General features: G+C 36.9%; 3 protein-coding genes across 3 annotated transcripts; all 3 read right to left on the bottom strand.

Annotated features, from left to right (window-relative positions):
• Positions 1–13,892: 13,892 nt before the first annotated feature.
• Positions 13,893–14,849, bottom strand: TAS2R7 (taste 2 receptor member 7). Its single transcript, XM_055276998.2, is given in 1 exon segment — positions 13,893–14,849. A coding segment is annotated over 1 exon segment (957 nt).
• A 3,975-nt stretch (positions 14,850–18,824) lies between these two features.
• Positions 18,825–20,060, bottom strand: TAS2R8 (taste 2 receptor member 8). Its single transcript, XM_055276996.2, has one exon. It carries the CDS (start codon positions 19,752–19,754, stop codon positions 18,825–18,827), a length of 930 nt encoding a protein of 309 aa, XP_055132971.2. The 5' UTR covers positions 19,755–20,060.
• A 1,809-nt stretch (positions 20,061–21,869) lies between these two features.
• Positions 21,870–22,943, bottom strand: TAS2R9 (taste 2 receptor member 9). Its single transcript, XM_055276995.2, has one exon. It carries the CDS (start codon positions 22,848–22,850, stop codon positions 21,912–21,914), a length of 939 nt encoding a protein of 312 aa, XP_055132970.2. The 5' UTR covers positions 22,851–22,943; the 3' UTR covers positions 21,870–21,911.

The following is a 22,943-nucleotide window of genomic DNA, read 5'->3' as shown; positions in this document are numbered from 1 at the left end:
AAGCCAGTGGATGACCAAAAAAGAGAAAAGAATGCCCACCTGGAAAAGAGGAGTCTGAGAAATATGTAGCACTAGAAGGCAGAGCCAAGGAAAAAGCTTATTAGCAGAAGGAAAGACATCATAAGGAAGCTCTTTAATGTTATCTAAACTCAGGCTGACCACCCACACCTCTGCAAATCTTTTCAACAACAGCTTTCTCTTGGATACAGTGGTGAGTAGAAATTTCGATCTTGGTTGTTGTCTTATTTGTTGCTCTTAGCAGTGTATATTTGTCCCATATCTTTCAATTCCATAGTAAACCACTGCTCACTTTGCTGTTGGATAACACCAGGGTGCCCTGAATATACTCTTGAATTATTACTGTTTCTTCCCCTAACATAACATTAAAGGAGGTAAGAGTCAAAACAATCGCTTTTGGTGTTTTAGACATGAAGTCCTTGCCTACCAAAAGCGATTGTTTTGACTCTTACCTCCTTCTTTAATGTTATTTTAGGGGAAGAAACAGAATGGCAACAAAAGCCAAAATTGACAAATGGGATCTAATTAAACTAAAGAGCTTCTGCACAGCAAAAGAAACCACCTTCAGAGTGAACAGGCAACCTACAGAATGGGAGAAAATTTTTGCAATCTACTCATCTGACAAAGGGCTAATATCCAGAGTCTACAATGAACTCCAACAAATTTATAAGAAAAAAAAACCCATCAAAAAGTGGGCAAAGGATATGAACAGACACTTCTCAAAAGAAGACATTTATGCAGGCAAAAGTCACATGAAAAAATGCTCATCATCACTGGCCATCAGAGAAATGCAAATCAAAACCACAATGAGATACCATCTCACACCAGTTAGAATGGCGATCATTAAAAAGGAAACAACAGGTGCTGGAGAGGATCTAGAGAAACAGGAACACTTTTACACTGTTGGTGGGACTGTAAACTAGTTCAACCATTATGGAAGTCAATGTGGCAATTCCTCAGGGATCTAGAACTAGAAATACCATTTGACCCAGCAATCCCATTACTGGGTATATACCCAAAGGATTATAAATCATGCTGCTATAAAGACACATGCACACGTATGTTTACTGGGGGCACTATTCACAATAGCAAAGACTTGGAACTAACCCAAATGTCCAACAATGATAGACTGGATTAAGAAAATGTGGCACATATACACCATGGAATACTATGCAGCCATAAAAAAGGATGAGTTCATGTCCTTTGTAGGGACATGGATGAAGCTGGAAACCATCATTGTCAGCAAACTATCGCAAGGACAAAAAAACAAACACTGCATGTTCTCACTCATAGGTGGGAATTGAACAATGAGAACACATGGACACAAGAAGGGGAACATCACACACCAGGGCCTGTTGTGGGGTAGGGGGAGGCGGGAGGGATAGCATTTGGAGATATACCTAGTGTTAAATGATGAGTTACTGGGTGCAGCACACCAACATGGCACATGTATACATATGTAACAAACCTGCACGTTGTGCACATGTACCCTAAAACTTAAAGTATAATAATAAAAAAAGAGTCAAAACAATCTTTCCCTTTATTCTCTTTCCTGATGTATACATTTTTAAAAAGGAAAAGTTTAGAATAAATGGAAGAAATTACAATGTAGAATCGGAAAATATTTAAACTTTGTACTAAAAGTAATTTTGTCCGGGTCCTAAGGAGAAAGCATCGAGGAAATTAAACTTTTGACAAAGAATCACTGAAAGTTTCTGTCTACTGACCTTTCCAAAATGAAAGAATCTTTTCATATTAAGAGAGTTCTAGCAGTATCTTAGAAGAAAGAATTCAGGGTGGGAGGTATTCAAAGATGGGCTCAAATGATTTAAGAAAGGTCTTTCAGGATAGAGAAGTGATTGGACTCGGGCAAATTTCATGGCATAATAATTTAGAACTGGTGGACATATCAAAGTGAGGGTCCTGATGCTAATCTTGTTTGTTTGTTGTTGGTTTTTGAGACAAGGTCTCATTCTTTCACCCAGACTGATGGAGTGCGGTGGCACGATCATAGCTCACTGCAGCCTCGAACTCCTGGGCTCAAGTTATTCTCTCACCTCAGCCTCTTGAGGGCTAGGTAGCTAGGACTACAGGCATGTGCCACCATGCCTGGCTATTTTATTTCTTATTTTTTTTAAAGATGAGGATTTGAGGTTTTGTTATGTTGCCCAGGCTAGTTCTGAACTTCTGGCCTCAACCATTCCTTCTCCTGCCTCAGTCTCCCAAAGTGCTGGGATTATAGGCATGAGCAACTGCACCTGGCCCATAAATGTTTTTAAATAAGCTATTTGTCCAGGTGAACAGACTTTTGCCTAAGAAAAGTTGATTTTCAGGAATTTCCTGAAGCTCGAAGTGATTTTTTGGTATTACAGGTTTATTTTTCCCAGACTAAATTTTCTCAGAATAAATAGGTCATATTAATGCAGGTGGTTTCAGTTCTTAGTTCTAATATCTATGTCACATCAATGCAGGTTGTTACAATTCCCATAGGCCAGTTTCTAACCTGATTCCCTTGCCATCAATTTTATAATAGTTTGGCTTCTTTGATCTTCTAAACCTCAAGTAAATCCCAGGATATCAGGTGGCTTATCTCTGGGTTTGATTGTGTCATGGGATGCAACCTTCTCTTCCTACTGAAGTACGTTTCCTAAAGTCTAAATAATTTAGTCTGTGGTAATGCCCAGAGAATTTTCAGAAAGACAACAGGTGATGCTTGTTGAAATTTTAACTCCTAAAATGCTCAAGAATTTATGGTGGAAGGATGGATACAGGCTTTAGTTTGGCATTCCAGGTTGTATAGTGTCTACGAGGAAATGTGGGTCCTCTTAGGTGATTCTCTTTGCCATGTTTCTATAGAGGTAAAGTACAAGCATATTTGTGTAATAATATTAAAATGAGACTCGGTTTTATGAAATCCCTAGATGGTTAAAACTAACTCTGCTTACCTTTCAAACAAAGTACTAGGTGTCCTAAGCAGGACTTGCAAACCATGTGGCTGAAAACCTATTTAAAACTAATGTGCCATACCTACTTTCAGGTAATATATACCAAGCATACTGGTGATGAGAGAGAGAAGTTCTTTGGGGAAAAAGTGGTGAGAATGCTGTGACAATTTTCCTCTCTCCCCATGGAGATGAGTTGAAGAAAATGCTTCCTCCTCACTGACAGTTTAGTAAGAGGGGCTCAAGAGCTTAATATGGCTCTCTGGAATTTGAGGATGTTAATCATTGTCAAAATTACCCCTGAGAAAAATATCCTCAAGTGAGTGGTTGGCTGAACAACACTTTTGCAGCAGCAGAGTAGAAGGCGGCATTTGAGAAGAAACCGCATGCCTAGCCGCGATAGATGAAAGGTGCATGTTTTCTATGGAGCAGTTGTGGGCTACCTAGCCAAGACAGACTAAACTTCCCCAGGAGATTTTCTGAAATGGAGAAGCAACTCAGCAGAGAGAGGCTGGGACAGAATCTGGGAAGGGAGTGGGAATGATCAGAAATTGTCAGCTGAAGGCAGAGTGCTGTCCATGTCAAAGGAGTTGCAATCAGAGGCTGCAGGGTTGGGGAAGGGGAATCACTCTTTCACAGCCCCCCCGCACCTCACCCACTGCCCCTCATGTAAAATAAAAATAAAAATAAATAAATAAATAAACAAACCCATAAGAGAAAGGGCAGCTTTCAGCATGTGTCCCAGTGGCAACTTGTAAAATAAGTTTCAATAAACTGAAGTTAACTAAAAATTATTTAATCATTTGGTCAAGTGAAATCATCAAACCTGGCAATTTTCTTTCTTTCTTTTTTCTTTTTTGATGCTTTAAGAGTTTATTTAACGATTCTCTATCCAGCTGAAAATTAAACCAAAAGAGTTTCACGGAGTCATTCTGAGATGCTCATAGAAGTATTAGAAAAAAGGAACTAGTCTGTTTTATACTTCATGTACATATTTTAGAATAGCATTCTGTGATCTTTTTTTTAAAATTTAAGTTCTAGGGCACATGTGCACAACATGCAGGTTTGTTGCATATGTATACATGTGCCGTGTTGGTATGCTGCACTCATTAACTCAACATTTACATTAGGTATTTCTCCTAATGCTATCCCTCACCACTCCCCCTACCGCACAACAGGCCCCCGTGTGTGATGTTCCTCTCCCTGTGTCCAAGTGTTCTCATTGTTCAATTCCCACCTATGAGTGAGAACATGCAGTGTTTGGTTTTCTGTCCTTGCGATAGTTTGCTCAGAATGATGGTTTCCAGCTTCAACCATGTCCCTACAAAGGACACGAACTCATCCTTTTTTATGGGTGCATCCTATTCCATGGTGTATATGTGCCACATTTTCTTAATCCAGTCAATCGTTGATGGACATTTGGGTTGGTTCCAAGTCTTTGCTATTGTGAATACTGCCGCAATAAACATATGTGTGTCTTTATAGTAGCATGATTTATAATCCTTTGGGCATATACCCAGTAACGGGATCACTGGGTCAAATGGTATTTCTAGTTGTAGATCCTTGAGGAATCCAAACATGGCAATTCTCTTAACTGAAAACAAGACAATCAGAGAAAGACATCTTAAAAATATTATGATGTATTTGCTTCCATGAAAGCCAGGAAATTAAAATTATAACAAATTATGTTTTTGTGATGTTAAAAAAAATTTAAACTTAAAAATAATTTTGTAAGTTTCAATATACCTACTTTTCAATTTTTCAGTTATTTTCCCATTACTTTAATGTTCTAGAAAAAAAAGTTATTAAAATATATAAAAACATGTATATAGGAGAATATATTTTCCCTTTTGCCTCTAGTTTCAATATAGATAGTATGAAAATATTTGTAGTATCTACTATAGTATGGCACTGGTATTTATTTAAAATTTCAACATTTTGATAATTATGAATTTTTCTGTGTTAATTTTGATTGTTAATGTTGCATTAAAATTATTGATAAAAATAATAAACAAATACATAGCATTGTTGTTGATTCCTGAGTTTTTTGATACCCCCTGAAATTTTGTACGCAGGGCAAGTGCTTCTCTTTCTCCACCATAATTCTGGCTCTACCAGGTGGATAAAAGAGCAAAACTTCGTTTCAAAAAAAAAAAACAGTGCTCCCATTTTGTATCTTTTTTTGTGTGTGTGTTTATGATGTCTTTTGATGAATCTAAATATTCCAGCTTTTTTTCCCCAGCTTTATAGAGGTATTACTGATAAAAATTATGTATTTTTAACATATACAACTTAATGTTTTGATATACATATATTGTGAAATGATTGCCACAATGAAGCTAATTAATATATCTATCATCTCACATAGTTACCTTTTGTTTGTTTTGTGATAAGACTATTCTACTCTATTAGCAAGTTTCAAGTATACAAAACAGTATTATTAACTATAGTCACCACAATGTATGTTAGATCTCTAGAACTTGTTCATGCACATAACTGAAACTTTGTCCCTTTGACCAATATCTCTTCATTTCTTCTATCATTCTACTCTCTGATTTTTTAATTTGACTCTTAGATTCCACATTTAAGTGAGATCATGCAGTATTTGTCTTTTTGTGTCTGTCTTATTTTGCTTAACAGAATGTCCTCCAGGTTCATCTATGCTGTTGCAAAAGGTAGAATTTTCTTCTTTTCATAAGCTGAATACTATTCCTGTGTGTGTGTGTGTGTGTGTTTACCATTTTTGAAAAAATCATTCATCCATGGACACTTAGGTTGTTTCCATATCTTGGCTATTATGACTAAAATAGCAATTAACATGGGACTACAGATATATCTTTAACATACTGATTTGATTTCCTTTGCATGTACACTCAAACATGGGATTGGTGGATTATACGGTACTTCTTTTTCAAAAATCTTTGAAGAACATCCATATGGTTTTCCATAATGGCTGTACTAATTGACAATTCCACCAACAGTGTACAAGGGTTCCCTTTTCTCCACATCCTTGCTCAAACTTATATTTTGTCTTTTGATAATAGTCATTCTGATAGTTACAAGGTGATATCTCACTGCAGTTTTGATGTGCATTCCCCTAATGCTTTGTGATGTTGAGCACCTTTTCATTGACCTGTTGGCCATTTGTATGTTTTAGAAATGTCTATTCAGGTCCTTTGCCCATTGTTTAATCGGGTTATTGGGTTGTTTTTTGCTAGGTAGCTGTTTGAGTTCCTTATGTATTTGGGATATTAATTCTTAATCAGATACATGGTTTGCAAATATTTTATCCCTTTCTGTAGGCTGTTTCCTTCACTTTGTTGATTATTTTCCTTTGCTGTGCAGAAATCTTTATTTTGATGTAGGCTCACTTCCTTATTTTTGCTTTTGTCGTCTGTGTTTTTGGGATCATATCCAAAAAGTCATTGCCCAGACCAGTGTCAAGAAGTTTTGTTCTATGGTTTTTTTTTGTTTTTTTTTTTTGAGACAGAGTCTTGCTCTGTCACCCAGGCTAGAGTGCAGTGGCGTGATCTTGGATCACTGCAACCTCTATCTCTTGGGTTCATGCAATTCTTCTGCCTCAGCCTCCCGAGTAACTGAGACTACAGGTGTGCACCACCACACCAGGCTAATTTTTGTATTTTTAGTAGAGACCAAGTTTCACCATGTTGGCCAGGCTGGTCTTGAACTGCTGATCCTGTGATCCATTCGCCTCGGCCTTCCAAAGTGCTGGAATTATAGGCATGAGCCACTGCGCCCGGCCTCTATGTTTTTTTTAAAAGTAGTATTACAGTTTCTGATCTCACCTTTAGTTCATTTTGAGTGCATTTTTATAGATGGTGTGAGATAAGTGTCTACTTTCATTCTTCTGCATGTGGCTATCCAGTTCTCCCAACAGCATTTATTGAAGAGACTATCCTTTTCCCCATTGTGTGTTCTTGAAAGCCTTGTCAAAGATTAGTTGAATATAAATGCATGAATTTCTTTCTGGATTCTATTCTGTCCCATTAGTCTATATGCTTGTTATTATGCCAGCACCATAATGTTTTGATTACTGCTACTTTGTAATAGAGATAAATATAATCTACACCTCAATTTATTTACTTACAACACTGGAATGATAATAGTACCTATTTTGCAAGGTTGTCAGGATTAGATTAAATAATAAGATGGCTAAAAGGGCTTACAAAATACTTTGGGCATATATTGTCAGTCTCAAGTTTGGGCATGTGAATATTAAAATCAAGATCATGACTCATTAATTCTAAAGAGCAGGGGATGAAGGTAAAAGTTACATTTGGAAGAAGGCTTTAAGGAGTAAAATGAAGGTCAATTATCAGGTGAAAGCAGGTAAAGGTCAAAGACTCATAGAGCCATGTGGAATTAAAGGCTAAACAAATTAATTATTGGATGATAGAAAGGAAGGTGTCAAGTGTTTACTGGAGCAAAAACTAGACTTCAAGTGATGCTTAAAGGCCAAGATCTGAACCTGGCAGAAGCAAATGAGGATGTAGGAAGTTAAGGCTTAAGGCAAATTGCAGGGCAGTTGTTTTTCATTGTATTAGACTACAGCTTGCTGGCTAGAGTCTTCATTTTTAACAGTATTTTAAAAATGTTTAAAGTTTTCATTAATGTTTAAACAATATAGGAGCATAAGAAGAAAAAGTCTTACTGACTTCCACCACAATTTCATTTCCAGAAATAAATCACTAATAACATTTTTGTCTGTAATTTGAAATATTTTCTGAGCACAAATCTGTCTCTCATATATATATGCATATATTAGGTTGGTGCAAAAGTAAGTAATGGCAAAACTGCACTTAGTTTTGCACCAATTTATATTAATGAAGATGAAAGAAAAATGATCACTGCTATTAATAAAAATGAAAATGAACACACTACTACTACATTCAACAAAATGCTGAGTGAAAAAATCATTATATGTATGTGTATATATATTCCTTTTACGTAGAAATGGGATCATACTAATCTTTGTTTTTATTTAATAATATAGTTAGGATATAATTCCATATGCATACCACACATTTTATATCTCCTGAATTCTTTTTAATAACTGAATTATATATTTTTTGTATTGTGATCTATAAGTTATTTAACAAATTTGATGAACATTTATATTGTTACCAGCATTTTGCTATTATAAGCAGTGCTGCAATAAAATGTCTTATTCATTTATTTACGTATTATGCAATAATAGTTGCAGGATAAATTCTAAGACTGAGATTTCTGGATAAAACACCAGGCACACTTTATATGTGGGATAATTTGTACAACTTGTCTTCCAAAAATTGCATCAATTTGAACTCCCCAAAAGTATAAGAGAATGGCTGCTTCCTATATTCTTACTAACAAAGTTTTAAAAAAATTATATAGTGTACACAAATGTATATTATGTAATTAATAACTTTTAAGTAAATATTTATTGTTAAAATGTAATATACCTCTAGAAAAATGTACAAATTATAATTACGTAGATTTACAGATATTTATACAGCAAACACATCTATGAATGCAGTCCAGCTCACTAAGTCATACACTAATATTTTACAATATTTTACATTATATTACAACACTCCAAAGGAATCCCTTGTACTGTTTCTCAGATACTACTCTCCACTGCCTATACACACATGTCTTTCATGTTGATTAGTTTTACTGTTTCAAACTTTATGTAAAATGTAACAATATAATATTTACTCTTCCGAGTTCACTTTCTTTCACTCAGCATTTTCTGTTAGTATGGTGGGAGTAGTGTTATTATTTTCATTGCTATGTAATATTCCATTCTATGACTATATTACAATTTACTCATCTATTTTCCTGCTGACAGGCATATGGGTTATTTCTAATTTGGGCTATTTCAAATCATACTGCTAATAATTATACACATTTTTTAGTGCACATATCTTACATTACTGTTGTGTCTATTCCCGGAACAAAAATTGCTAGGTCATAGAATATGGGCATGTTCAGCTCTAGTACCTACTGCCAAATCTTTTTCCAAGTTGTTTGTATTAACTGATACTCTTCACCAAATACATCACCCCTGCTGATTTTGCATTTAGAAAATGGCATCTCCTAGCTTTAGTGTACGATTCCTTAACTTTATGTGTCATATATTATTGTTTCTTTTGTTTATTAGGCAAGTCTGAATTTTACTTCCTTGTGAATAACTGTACTCACCTCTCTCTACTACCTGGATACTTCTATAAAATAAAATACAGTAATGCATTGTTTAATGATGGAGATATGCCTGAAAAATGTGTTGTTAGGTGATTTTTTTTTTTTTTTTTTTGAGACGGAGTCTCGCTCTGTCGCCCAGGCTGGAGTGCAGTGGCGCAATCTCGGCTCACTGCAAGCTCCGCCTTCTGGGTTCACGCCATTCTCCTGCCTCAGCCTCTCCGAGTAGCTGGGACTGCAGGCGCCCGCCACCACGACCGGCTAATTTTTTTGTATTTTTAGTAGAGACGGGGTTTCACCGTGGTCTCGATCTCCTGACCTCGTGATCCGCCCGCCTCGGCCTCCCAAAGTGCTGGGATTACAAGCGTGAGCCACTGCGCCCAGCCTTGTTAGGTGATTTTATCATTGTGTGAACATGATTTAGTGTACTCACACAAACGTAGATGGCATAGCCTACTACACACCTAGGCTATATGGTGCAGCCTATTGCTCCTGGACTACAAACTTGTACAGCATGCCACTGCACTGAAAACTGTAGGCACTTGTAACAGAGTGGTATTTGTGCACACTAAGCATACAAAAGGTATAGTAAAAATATAGTATAAAAGATTAAAAAACAATACACCTATATAGAGAACTGTATTAATCTGTTCTCACATTGCTAATAAAGACATACCTGAGACTGGGCAATTTATAACGAAAAAGAGATTCAATAGACTCACAGTTTCACATGGCTGGGGAGTCCTCACAATCAAGGTGGAAGGTGAAGGAGGAACAGAGACATGTCTTACATGATGGCAGACAAGAGAAGTGCCGAGCAAAAGGGGGAAAAGCCTCGTATAAAACTATCGGATCTTGTGAGAACTCGCTCATTATCACGAGAGCAGCATAAGGGTAACTGCCCCAATGATTCAATTACCTCCACCTGAGCCTGGCCTTAACACATGGGGATTATTACAATTCGAAGTAAGATTTGGGTGGGAACACAGCCAAACCATATCATCCCGCCCCTTCCCAAATCTCACGTCCTCACATTTCAAAACCAATCACACCTTCCCAGCAGTCCCCCAAAGTCTTAAGTCATTTCAGTATTCACTCAAAAGTTAACAGTTCAAAGTCTCATCTGAGACAAGGCAAGTCTCTTCCACCTAGGAACCTGTAAAATTAAAAGCAAGTTAGTTACTTTCCAGATACAGTGGTAGTACAGGCATTGGGTAAATACACCCATTCCAAATGGGAGAAATTGCCCAAAGTGAAGGGGCTACAGGCCCCATGCAGGTCCAAAATCCAATGGGGCAGTCAAATCTTAAAGCTCCAAAATGACCTCTTTTTACTCCATGTCTCAAATCTAGGTTATGCTGATGCAAAAGGTGGGCTGCCACAGCCCTGGGCAGCTCCGCCTCTGTGGGTTTGCAAGGTACAGCCTCTCTCCTGACTGCTTTCACAGGCTGGTGTTGAGTGTCTGCAGTTTTTCCAGGTACATGGTGCAAGTTGTTGGTGGAGCTACCATTTTGGGGTGTAGAGGATGGTGACCCTCTTCTCACAGCTCCACTAGGCAGTGCCCAAGTGGGGACTCTGTGTGAGGTCTCCAACCCCACATTTCCCTTCCGCACTGCCCTAGCAGAAGTTCTCCATGAGGTCCCAGCCCCTGCAGCACACCTCTGCCTGGATATCCACGCATTTCCATACATTCTCTGAAATCTAGGTGGAGGTTCCCAAACCTCAATTATTGACTTCTGTGCACCTGCAGACTCAACACCACATGGAAGCTGCCAAGACTTGGGGCTTGCACCCCCTGAAGCCATGGCCTGAGCTGTACCTTGGCCTCTTTTAGCCATGGCTGGAGCAGCTGGGATGCAGGGCACCAAGTCCCTAGGCTGCACACAACAGGGGGGCCCTGGGCCTCTGGGCCTGAGATGGGAGGGGCTGCTGCAAAGGTCTCTGACATGCCCTGAAGACATTTTCCCCATTGTCTTGGTGATTAACATTGGGCTTCTCATCACTTACACAAATTTCTGTAGCAGGCTTGAATTTCTTCCCAGAAAATGGGTTTTTCTTTTTTACTGCATTGTCAGGCTGCAAATTTTCCAAACTTTTATTCTCTGCTTCCTCTTGAACCATTTTGCCTCTCAGAAATTTCTTCTGCCAGATACCCTTAATCATCTCTCTCAAAGTCAAAATTCCACAGAACTCTATTGCAGAGGCAAAATGCCGCCAGTCTCTTTGCACAGCAAGAGTGACCTTTTCTCCAGTTCCCAACAAGTTCCTCATCTTCATCTGAGACTACCTCAACCTGGACCTTATTGTCCATATCGCTATCAGCATTTTGGTCAAAACCATTCAACAAGCCTCTAGGAAGTTCCAAACTCTCCCACATCTTCTTGTCTTCTGAGCCCTCCAAGTCTCTAGGAAGTTCCAAACTTTCTCACATTTTCCTATCTTCTTCTGAGCCCTCCAAACTGTTCCAACCTCTGCCTGTTACCCATTTCCAAAGTTGCTTCCACACTTTCGGTATCTTTACAGCAGTGCCCCACAACGTGGTACCAATTTATTATATTAGTCTGTTCTCACATTGCTAATAGACATGCCTGTGACTGGGTAATTTATAAGGAAAAAGAGGTTTAATGGACTCACAGTTTCAGGTGGCTGAAGAGGCCTCACAATTATGGCGGAAGGTGAAGGAAGAACAAAGGCACATCTTACATGGTGGCAGGCAAGAGAAGTGCTGAGCAAAAGGGGGCAAAGTCCTTTATAAAACCATCAGATCTCATGTGAACTCACTCACTATTACAAGAACAGTATGAAGGTAACCACCCCCATGATTCAATTACTTCTACCTGGACCTGCCCTTGACACACGGGGATTATCACAATTCAAGGTGAGATTTGGGTGGGGACATGGCCTTACGTGAATGGAGAACTTACCATCAAGAACTTACCATGAATGAAGCTTGCAGGACTGGAAGTTGCTCTGGGTGAGTCAATGTGTGGGTGGTGAGTGAATGCGAAGGCCTAGGATATTGCTGTACATTACTATCGACTTTATAGACACTGTATGCTTAGGTTACATTAAGCTTATTTAAAAAATTATCTTTCCTCAGTAATAAATCGAGCTTAGCCTACTATGAATTTTTTTATTGATCATTTTTTAAACTTTTTGACTCTTTTCAATATTCCAATCAGCCTTCAAGTTTCTTTTGTTTCCATGCCTAATAAATTAACACAAACTGGGCCTTGGCTCAGTTAGGGTATGGGGAAAGGTATTCTTTGAGACAGTATTAAAAAAAAAAAGCTTTAGCCTATGCATCTAATTTTAATTTGTCTTTTTAAATTACAAGGCACCCAAAACATCTTTGTAAATTTAGCAATTAAATCAATGTGTATCTATTTCACTTTTAGAGGCAGACAGGAAAAATGATCATATAAAACTAGTGTAAAACTAATTTTGATTTTTACCAAATTTATTGATGAGAACATTTACTGTCTCTTTATTTATAAATATTTTCTTTTTTATACACAAAGTTCCTGGCTACTCTAGGCTGGTTAGTACAGGGTTGATCACTCTAAAATATCTTTGCCACAATATAAACGATGTGCTTTTGATGGTATGTCCCAAATACATATTTCCCTTTGTGGCCTGACATATGGTATTGTCTGGAGAATATTCAATATATGCCTGAAAAGAGAATGTGTTCTCTCTTCCTTTTATGGAGTCTTTCATAAATATCAGCTCAGGTTGCTTGATAGTGTTTGTTAATGTATTCTATATCCTTACAGATGTTCTGTTGTTCAACAAATTACTGAAATAGAATCATTGAACCCTTTAAAAAAGATGTCTTATATACAATCCAAACGATATTTCCCTGGGATGTAGAGATGATCTACATTGAGGCAATATATCCTTTGAGAGTTTTGACATTTTAGCATAACCATATATTAGCTTTTGATTGAATGTCTTGTCACAACATCTTGACAATCATTGCCTGGTGCAGTCCGTGGAGATACGTCTTTTGTGGAGAAATTTTCTTCGATAAATAATTAATAGTTCAATTTAGGCTTCTTATTTCATTTTCTACATAATTTTTCCCTCTTTTACTTGTAGATTGTCCTTCATTCGTTGATCTGCAATTCTCAAATAATCTTTGAACTTACTGTGACAATATATTTAGCCATAATATATACCTTTTCTATGATTATAAGATTATTCATAGAATTCCACAGCATTTATTAAGAACTGTCACTTTATTGAGTCTTTGCCAAAAGTAGAGCTTTGTTGGATGATCCGAGAAGAACCATCTAACGAGGACTATGAGAAGGAACTAGTTGCTTTTCATAAAGATGCAAATAACAGCAAGATGCTATTACAGTTGTTTTGAATTAGTCACACAACTTTGCATCTGGAAACAGGGTTTAGAACTATGAAAATACCCTGTACTCTTGATAGTTGATATTAGGATATTAATTTCTATTTGTTCTGAAACATGTTTTAAAAAACAGCAACTCTAAAGAAAGGAAGAGTGAGAGAAGAGAGAAACAGGGAGACAGAGACAGAGTCAGAAACAGAGACAGAGATAGAGCTCCAGCCAGCTGTACATAAGATTCCCTACATTACAATTACAGATACACTAATTAAGTTTTAGGAATAATTAATCGCATAAAACATTAATGCAAGAACTGAAGTTAATTTAGAAACATCTTATCTTTGTTTGTCCTAGAAAAGCATAGTTTCTCTTCAAATCTGTTTATGTTGTTGGAATTTTCTTCCTTTTAGAATAGACATTACTTTCCAAATCACCTTTAGAGATGCATGTCTTAATTTATTGTTTCCCAGTATTAGGATAAATGAATGGCTTGAGGGGTACATTAGAGCTATGGACTCACCAAAAATCACAGCTAATTCCGTTTCTGGCATAAAGTAGCTGGAGGTGGCGATGAGAAAGGACAAGTAGTAGGCAATAAAGAGGAGAAGGAAGGAAATGACAGCTTTCAGGGCTCTCACATGGGCTTCTGTGCTGGGGTCTCTGCACCCTGTGGCACTGAGCTGCATTCGCCTGATATGTCTCCACAGGGAGAGGATCAAGAAGAAAAAGGACATTAGGCACACACAAAAGGGGAGCAGCGTTGCCAGGTTGAGAAATAACTTGGTAGAAGCATGTTGAGTTTTATTTACTCTGCAACTCCAAGTTAAGTTTGTTTTCCTCTTTGCCTTCACACAAAACCTGAAATCAGCATTCAAATTCTCAGTGGCTGGAAGGCTAATAAACACAGAGAGAGCCATGCACCCCAATAGAATCCAGGAAATCACCCTGTCAATTCTCCACTTCATCCAGAGGAAAAGTGGGTGAAAGAAATTAGCTGTCTTGAAGAAATAGTAAATGCTGAGGCAGGTTGCAAACCAGATACTTAAATGATTGGTCAGTATCTAGAAGAAGTCAATGATTCTCATTTCTTTACCGGTGGCATAGACATCTGGATATAGCACCAATATAAAACAGTCTAATAGTATTACGCACAATAGACAAATTCTGGATATGGCCAGACTCGTGAGGATTAAATCAATGGAGGCAATTTTCCTCTTCTTGATCCAGTCCATGCAGTTTACCAATCCAATGAATGCATTCCCTAAGATCCCCACTGAAAACTCTCCAACTGCTAAGAACAGTAAAGTAGTCTGCACTTCATCTGTCATGTTTAAATAGAGAAATATGCAATTAGTTTCTAGTTGACCTGATGGAGTTTGACATCCACACCTGCTTCTTAGATTTTGATGTAGTTTTCTTTCCCTCTTTGTTGTAGTCTGTTTTGTGATGGAGACTGGAATGATAAATGAAGACTGGAGCTATCTTCATTAAATCCTAATCAGTCTTGACAAACAATATGGTTGGTGATCCTTGGCCTGGCCACTGTATGCCCATTTACCTACTCAGCAGGTTGTAATTTTCCACATATGGTTATTTTAGGCTGTGCTACTGTTTACTAAGATGCAAACTGGGCCAATTCCCTTTCATGGTCCTGCATTGTCTTTCTGAGGCTAAGGTGTACGCATTTTGGATTCATTAATTTGTGATGTATACTAGTAACCTCAATAGGGTTGCTAGATTTAGCAATTAAAAATTCAGCACACCCAGTTAAACTTGAATTACAGGTAAAACAAGAATGATTTTTTAGTGTATGTCCCTAATTACTTAAGATCAGTGCTTTCAGGAAGTACTGAAGTTCAAATTAGATTGAGTGTTCCATTCTGGCAACCTGAATATCAAGAATTTGATGGCAAGTATGAAACTGGCAAAAACTGAAATTTCTTGAAGAATCTTTATTTTGCTGAATGTTAATATTGATAATTAGTAAAGAATCCGAAGTTTGGTTCCATAGTGAGAATTACATATTTTCAGGAAATTTAAAAAGTTAACACTAAATGTAGATTATTTGATTCCAAAGAAACTTTAGGTCATTATTTTGGCTGTTCAGATGAACAATTATATGGCATAGCGTCTCTTAATACAATGCATTGTCTTATTGACCAAATGACATTTAATGGTTACTTAGCAATGTTATATGTAATAAGGTAGAGGACCTATAATAAAAAAGACTATTGATTATCTTTAAATTTTTCATTTTCACTTAAAATGTTCTCAAGGAAACTTTGAGAGGTATTAGATATGTCTGTTACCTTGTTTGTGGTGAAGATATCATGGGTGTTTGAAATTGTATGCATTAAATATATGCGGTTCTTTTTATACCAATTATACTTTCATAAAGATTTCAAAAAAATTTAAAAATGTTCTCAAGAATAGTTGTATGCATGAGAGAGAAGATAGTAAAATTCTGTATTTCATTCTCTCCACTGTCCTCCACACAAATTGCATGAGTATCTAGATCCTCAACCCTTCTAGCAGGAGACTGAAGATTAAACTTTCCACATCTCTAGAGATGAATTCTTAGTTTGAAATGGCTTCTATAATTTAGAGTTACTGAGAAGCGCTTTACTACATGGGCTTCCATAGAATAGTTCTTGGGTACTCACACCTTCCTGGGAATGCATGTATTCTCTTATCCTTCCTTAAAGGACAAACCATCATTCTGGAGATGTAGCCTTAATTTTTGGACAATCTGCATGATTATGTAGCCATGTTCACAGGCAACTGGAACATCGTCTATGATGGGACGATCTTGGAAATGATCCCCGACCTAGACTCATCATTTCTTTTTTTTTTCTTTTTTTTTTCTTTTTTGTTGAGATGGAGTTTCGCTCTTATTGCTCAGGCTGGAGTGCAATTTTGGCTCACTGCAACCTCCACCTCCCAGGTTCAAGGGATTCTCCTGCCTCGGCCTGCCAAGTAGCTGGGATTACAGGCATGTGCCACCATGCCTGGATAATTTTGTATTTTTAGTAGATTCCGGGTTTCTCCATGTTGATCAGGCTGGTCTTGAACTCCCGACCTCAGGTGATCCACCCACCTTGGCCTCCCAAAGTTCTGGGATTACAGGTGTGAGCCACTGTGCCCAGGCTAGACTCATCATTTCTACCCCACAGTTTATCCTGGTAAATGAAGTGCTCACGGGAACTATTATGATATATTTGCTCAAATAATTTTTAGACTTTTTTTTGTTTAGTTTTGGAAATAAATGTAGATTTTACGCATACCAATGTTGCATAGCATGAAGTTATGTGAACACATAGTTAAGAAAAAAAGTTCTACAAGAGAGCATTTTGTCCTTGTGATAGTTTGCTGAGAATGATGGTTTCCAGCTTCATCCATGTCCCTACGAAGGACATGAACTCATCATTTTTTATGGCTGCATAGTATTCCATGGTGTATATGTGCCACATTTTCTTAATCCAGTCTATCATTGTTGGACATTTGGGTTGGTTCCAAGTCTTTGCTATTGTGAATAGTGCAGCAAAAACCAAACACCGCATGTTCTCACTCATAGGTCGGAATTGAACGATGAGAACACGTGGACACAGGAAGGGGAACATCACACACCAGGGACTGTTGTGGGGTGTGGGGAGGGGGGAGGGATAGCATTAAGAGATATACCTAATGCTAAATGACAAGTTAATGGGTGCAGCACAACAACATGGCACATGTATACATATGTAACAAACGTGCACGTTGTGCACATGTACCCTAAAACTTAAAGTATAATAATAATAAAAAAAAGAGAGCATTTTGTCAAAAGCTTACTACTTTGAACCTCTGTCACTGTGGTCACTGGAGATGCCTGAAACATTGGAGAGGCAGGAAACAAAATATGGAAGAAAAAAACTTAACCCTAACGGGGTAAAACTTTCCCAAAAGTACTAATTCAATAAAACATTTATTTCATCTAAACCTTTGGAAAAATATAAAGTTAATCCTAGTATAAAATCTACAGGTATTTTGTAGAATACATTAATATATTTTATCAAGAGAACATGAATTCTTGTGTCTTGTAAAACAAAGAGTAACATACACAGCTAGCATATTAGAAATATAGTTCATAAAATTTATATACTTAGGGCTATAAATATTAGTACTTTACAGAGTGAGTTTTACATAATAATAAGACAAACAATTGATAATTTTCTGGTAATTATATTTTAGTTGTAATAAAAGGAAATTAGTAGATTGAAATACATCAGAATTAAACATAGAAAGTAGTGGGAGTAAAAGCAATAATGTACAGCCATATTGGAACATACACAACCTGAGACATGCCAGACCAAACGTTTCAATAATATTATAGCGAGGATGGATTTCATGTTCACAGCAAAATTAAAAATTTTAGTGACTTATTTTCCTTCTTTTTTTTAAATAAAAATTACTTTGTATTTTTTGTAAACATTCGTTGCTTCTTCCAGTGACAGTATGTGCTTATTCCATGGTATACGCTATTTTCTTCCCAATTTCTTTCTTTTGTTAAGTCCTGAGTGAAAATCTTTGCAGGGTCTAGTTAGAGCAAAGAACCTGAGTGAGCAGTCTGACAGATATTTGTTATCCCCATTCTTTTATCCAGATTGTGAAGAGGGCTTAGGAACACCCCTTGGTGGGTGGCACTTGAGTGGGTTCGATTCCCTCCCAGGTGCTTGCATTATCAGCAAGTTGTTTGAGAGGAAATTTAATTTCAAGGAAAATAAATAGAAAACATCAGAATAAGGTCAACCAGAAAATATTACCTAGGGGACCATGGAAATCATCATTCGGGAAAACCAAAGACAGACCAGAGAACATCTGAGATCCTAGTCAATAAGCCAAATGGGAGTGACTCAGCAGAGCCACGAAAGGAGCACAATTAAGGAGTGGCAATAAAAATGTATAACAGAGAAAAATAAGAAACCAGTTAGCATAGCTCAGGTTCACTTTACCATGAGCCAAAGTAAAATCTAAAAAGGCTTTAACTAGGCAATACACGCCTAACATTTGCATTGAGGAGACAAGAAGAGAAGCATGAGCTCTGAATTTCTTCGAGGAAAGGGAGTGTAAAGATGAGCACTTCTGGGTTGTAAAGACACATAAAATATGTATTCATTAGTTTGCTACTAGGTCCTGATAATACTTAAAGATATGCATCCAAAATAAATGAGATAACTGGAGAAAAATGAGAATAGACTTATAAGAAAACTATATTTTTTAATAGAGAAGAAGATTTGATTTTAAATTCCATTTATGAAACTAAGATTTCATATCACGCAGGCAATTTTTATACACATCAGCATTCTGACAGATGCCTGCCTCAGTTTGTTATTTAAAATAATTAAAATAAGTGAGTGACCCGAAAGATAGAGAATTGCTACAATCTCTCCAAACTCCACAGCTAACTTGTATTTTGTAATAAGATAGCTAAAGGTCACCAAAAGAGAAGTAATATAGTATAGGAAAAAAAAGAAGATAAATGAAGTCATAGTTTTAATGGCTCTCACATGAGCTTCAGTGCTGGGGTCTCTACTGCTGGTAGCATAGAGTTTTATTTGTTTGGTGTGTCTCCATAAAGATCTCACTAAAAGGAAAAATGATATCAGTGACACAATAAATGGGACAATTGCAAACAGGTTAAAGAGAGTCAAGGGTTCAAAGTATGACATTTTACTCACATGGAACATTTCAGTAATGTTTCTTTTATGTTGGGCAATTGCATGAAACCTATAATCACGACTCAGTACTATTACTGCTATAAGGCTGACCAACAAGGAAATGGCAAAACATCCCAGCATGATCCAGCGAACCACCATATCAATTTTCCACTTCAGCCAGAGAAAAAGTGGGTGAGAGGAATTGGCTATCTTGAGAAAATAGAAGACGTTAAGGCAGGTGGTAATCCACATATTTAAGTAGTTGGCAAATGTCCAGAAGGTATAAATGGCTATCTGTAGTTTACTTATTGTATAAACATCTGGGTTAAGTACTATTACGATGCCATTTACAACCATTACACTGATCAAACAAATTCTGGCAATAACTAAATTTGTGAGGATGTAGTCAATTGTGGAGATCTTTTTCTTCTTAATCCAGTCAATCCAGTTGACTAGTGCAATGTATCCATTCCCCAATATTCCTAGTATGAATTCTCCAGTTATTAGGATTATAAAGATGTTATCTGCAGGACTGAACATGTTTGTAGAGAGAACAATCTGATTTTAAATATCACTGTAGATGAGCTAATTTACAAGTGACCTGTTAAAGCATGATAAATCAATTCTTCGAATCATGCAATAATGTTTTCATCTGCTGTTATTTCGACTTTGTTATCATTCCAGAAGTGTTCAGCTCTCCTCTGAAATAGGATTGTCTCTACATTCCTGAAGATGAAACCAACTAATGAGCAGCTTGACTAGTTATTTACAGCCTGGAAAAATTATAATTATTACCCTTTAGTGAGTGATAACTGAAATGTTTGGCTGAAATTGCTCCCATGCAAATTCAAAGAGATTTTATATCATGAATTTGCAACAGGCTTCTTGCTGTAGCTCTATATTTGGACCTTTAAATTGAGTTTTGAATAGGGAGTCACAAAAAAAGAGATAAATGTTTAATAAAAACCCAACTGCGTAAATAAAACTTCATTTTCATCATGTAAGTTATAAATAAGCCATAAATCAGTTCTCCCAGATGCAAACAAATTTTCACTTTGGAAGTAATTAGTACAATTAAATTGTAGATAGTTAACATTTAGTCAGAGGATAATAATTCTTGTTTTCATTTAAACGGCTAATTAGGGAAGGATATGATACAAATCTAATTAGAAATGACTTTTTTTTAGGCAGGCACATGGTAATATTTACTAAGAATTTGCTCTCTTTTCAATTGTTCCTTAGAAGTGAAATATGCCAGGTAAAGATTTGTTATCTTTAGTTTTTTTTTTAATGTGAGAAATACCCTTGAAGACAATTCACTTCCTGAAACATTGTCTCTTGTATAATAAGCATTGTAATCTAAAATTAAGGAAATTTAAATTTTACATTATTCTAGTTCCAATCAACTTCTTTTGTAAGATTTGTAATCTCACAGTGCATATTATAGTCATATTTCTAGATAGGGCAAACACATAAAAAAGTAACTACTTGGGAGACTGAGGCAGGGGGATCACTTGAACTGGGAGGCAGAGTTTGCAGTGAGCCAAGATCGTGCCACTGCACTCCAACCTGGGCAATACAGTGAGACTCCGTCTCCAAATAATAACAATAATAATTTTTTTTTTTTAACCTACCAGTATTTCCGAGGAATAGGACTAATTCTACTATTAAATTAGATTTATTTGTTTTGGGGTGAGGGGAAGTACAACTTAGCCCAAAATACATTTGAATGTAGGTAATACAAATCACAATACCCTAGGGCTTCTTGTATTTAAATAGTTCTACAATGTATACAACACATGCAGGATTTTTTCTATTTCTTACATGTGTGTAATGTGTAACAGGAAAGCATAAACTTAATAACTTAAAGAAACCTAGTTACCTATAAAATATTGCTGGAAACAAAATAGAAAAGAAAATGATGCAGAGGGAAAAAAACATGTCAGAGATTTCTGAGTTAGAAGGCTAGAGAAAACATTCTAAAGAATCTTTGGGAACTGACTTCTAAAATTGCCATCACCAGCTAGAGTACTTATGAGCACGCTGACTACTGGGACCCTCAACCTTCTTTCTCAAGGTGGTTCTGCTATACATAACTGTGGCTCCTCTCCCTGTCAAACTTTCATTCTTGAGATTATACTCCTTTTCCCACATCATATATCATCTTAGATAGAATCTCATTGAAGACTGTTTTTCTCCCTTCTTGATCAAGACAAACACTTCCAGAAATGGAGAGGAAAGGGTGGTGAAGATAAGGACCGGCCTTCATTTCAAAGTAGAGAGTTGTTTTGCATGATTGATTTTACAGCAAGTGCTGATGAGTTCTAAAATATTTTCCCCAAAGCCTGTTTGCCTGACATTCTTCTACTCATTGAGTTCAAGGCCTTTGCCAGTATTTGTCAGAAAAGAAGTAGAACCTTTTTGTATTTAGTCAATGACATAAAATGATGAAATGTTCGTGTGGGATTTAGATTCATTTTTTTCTGCAACAACAAAGAATATGTGGTGCAATGATAACATTAGATTACCAATTAAACAAGACAAAAATGTCAAGGAACACAAAACAAATCTTCAGAATCATGATAGATATTAATGACTTCCAATAGCATATAAGAGAAAATGAACGAAAGCAGGAGAAGGGAGAATGCCTTTTGTTGATTTCTTTCTCCTTGTAGTCAGGATACTGTTTAGGGGTCTCTATGGAACAAAAGGCTTTCTTCTTCTAAGGAAACCCTTCACAAATCTTAACATCTTCAGAAAAGCTTCCCTCAACTTGCTGTTTCCCATGATTAGAATGAATGAATGGCTTGATGGGAAAATGACAGTTACTATGTCACCAATCATCAACACTAATTTTCCCTGAGGGATCAGAGTGATAGAAGTCATAACAAGAAAGACTGGGTAGTACACGATGAGGAGGAGCAGAAAGATGATCACTGCCTTTATGGCCCTCATGTGGGCCTCTGTACTGGGGTCTCTGAACCCTGTAGCATGCAGTTGAATCTGCTTGGTGTGTCTAACTAGGGAGAAAAGTAACAAGAAAAATGAGATCAGGCAAAGGATAAAGGGAACCATCGCCCCCAGGTTCAGGGTTAACTGTTTGAAAGTACCCGGACTTTTACTCACTTTGAATTCCCAAGTAATGTTTTCTTTATGACTGACCTTGAAAAGGTGATACCACATATCATCATTCATTGGAACGCTAATAATTAAGGAGATAAGAAAGGACCCCAGAAGAATCACAAGGATGACTTTGTTGATCTTTAGCTTCAGCCAGAAGAAAAATGGGTGGGATATATTGGCTATCTTGAGTAAATAGAAGATACTGAGGCAAGAAGTAAACCAGAGACTTGAATGATTGGCAAATGTCCAGACAATATCCGTAATTCTTACTAGCACGCTATTGCCATATGTACCTGGAAAGAGCAGCATAAAGAAGCCATCTAATGATATTACACACAGCAGACAGATTCTGGAGATGGCCAAGCTGATCAGGATGATGTCAATCAAGGAAACATCTCTTCTTTTGAGCCAGTCAATGCAGTTAACTAGTACAATGAATCCATTTCCCCAAATCCCTATGGTCAATTCACCAGCAATTAAAATAATATATATTGTCTCTATTGCACTTGGCATGACAGCAGAGACTTGTGATTTTTGAATATCACTGATGATGAATTGACTTTCAGCTGACCAGTGAAGAACAATGTATCTGTCTGCCTCTTAGAC

Source organism: Symphalangus syndactylus, chromosome 5 (assembly GCF_028878055.3).
Source record: "Symphalangus syndactylus isolate Jambi chromosome 5, NHGRI_mSymSyn1-v2.1_pri, whole genome shotgun sequence".
In the NCBI taxonomy this organism is placed as follows: domain Eukaryota; kingdom Metazoa; phylum Chordata; class Mammalia; order Primates; family Hylobatidae; genus Symphalangus; species Symphalangus syndactylus.
This window is presented reverse-complemented; position numbering and strand designations above follow the sequence as displayed.

What these genes read in the sequence shown, in the direction of transcription:
- TAS2R8 (XM_055276996.2), bottom strand. Translation starts at nt 19,754, where the DNA reads ATGTTCAGTCCTGCAGATAACATCTTTATAATCCTAATAACTGGAGAA.
- TAS2R9 (XM_055276995.2), bottom strand. Translation starts at nt 22,850, where the DNA reads ATGCCAAGTGCAATAGAGACAATATATATTATTTTAATTGCTGGTGAA.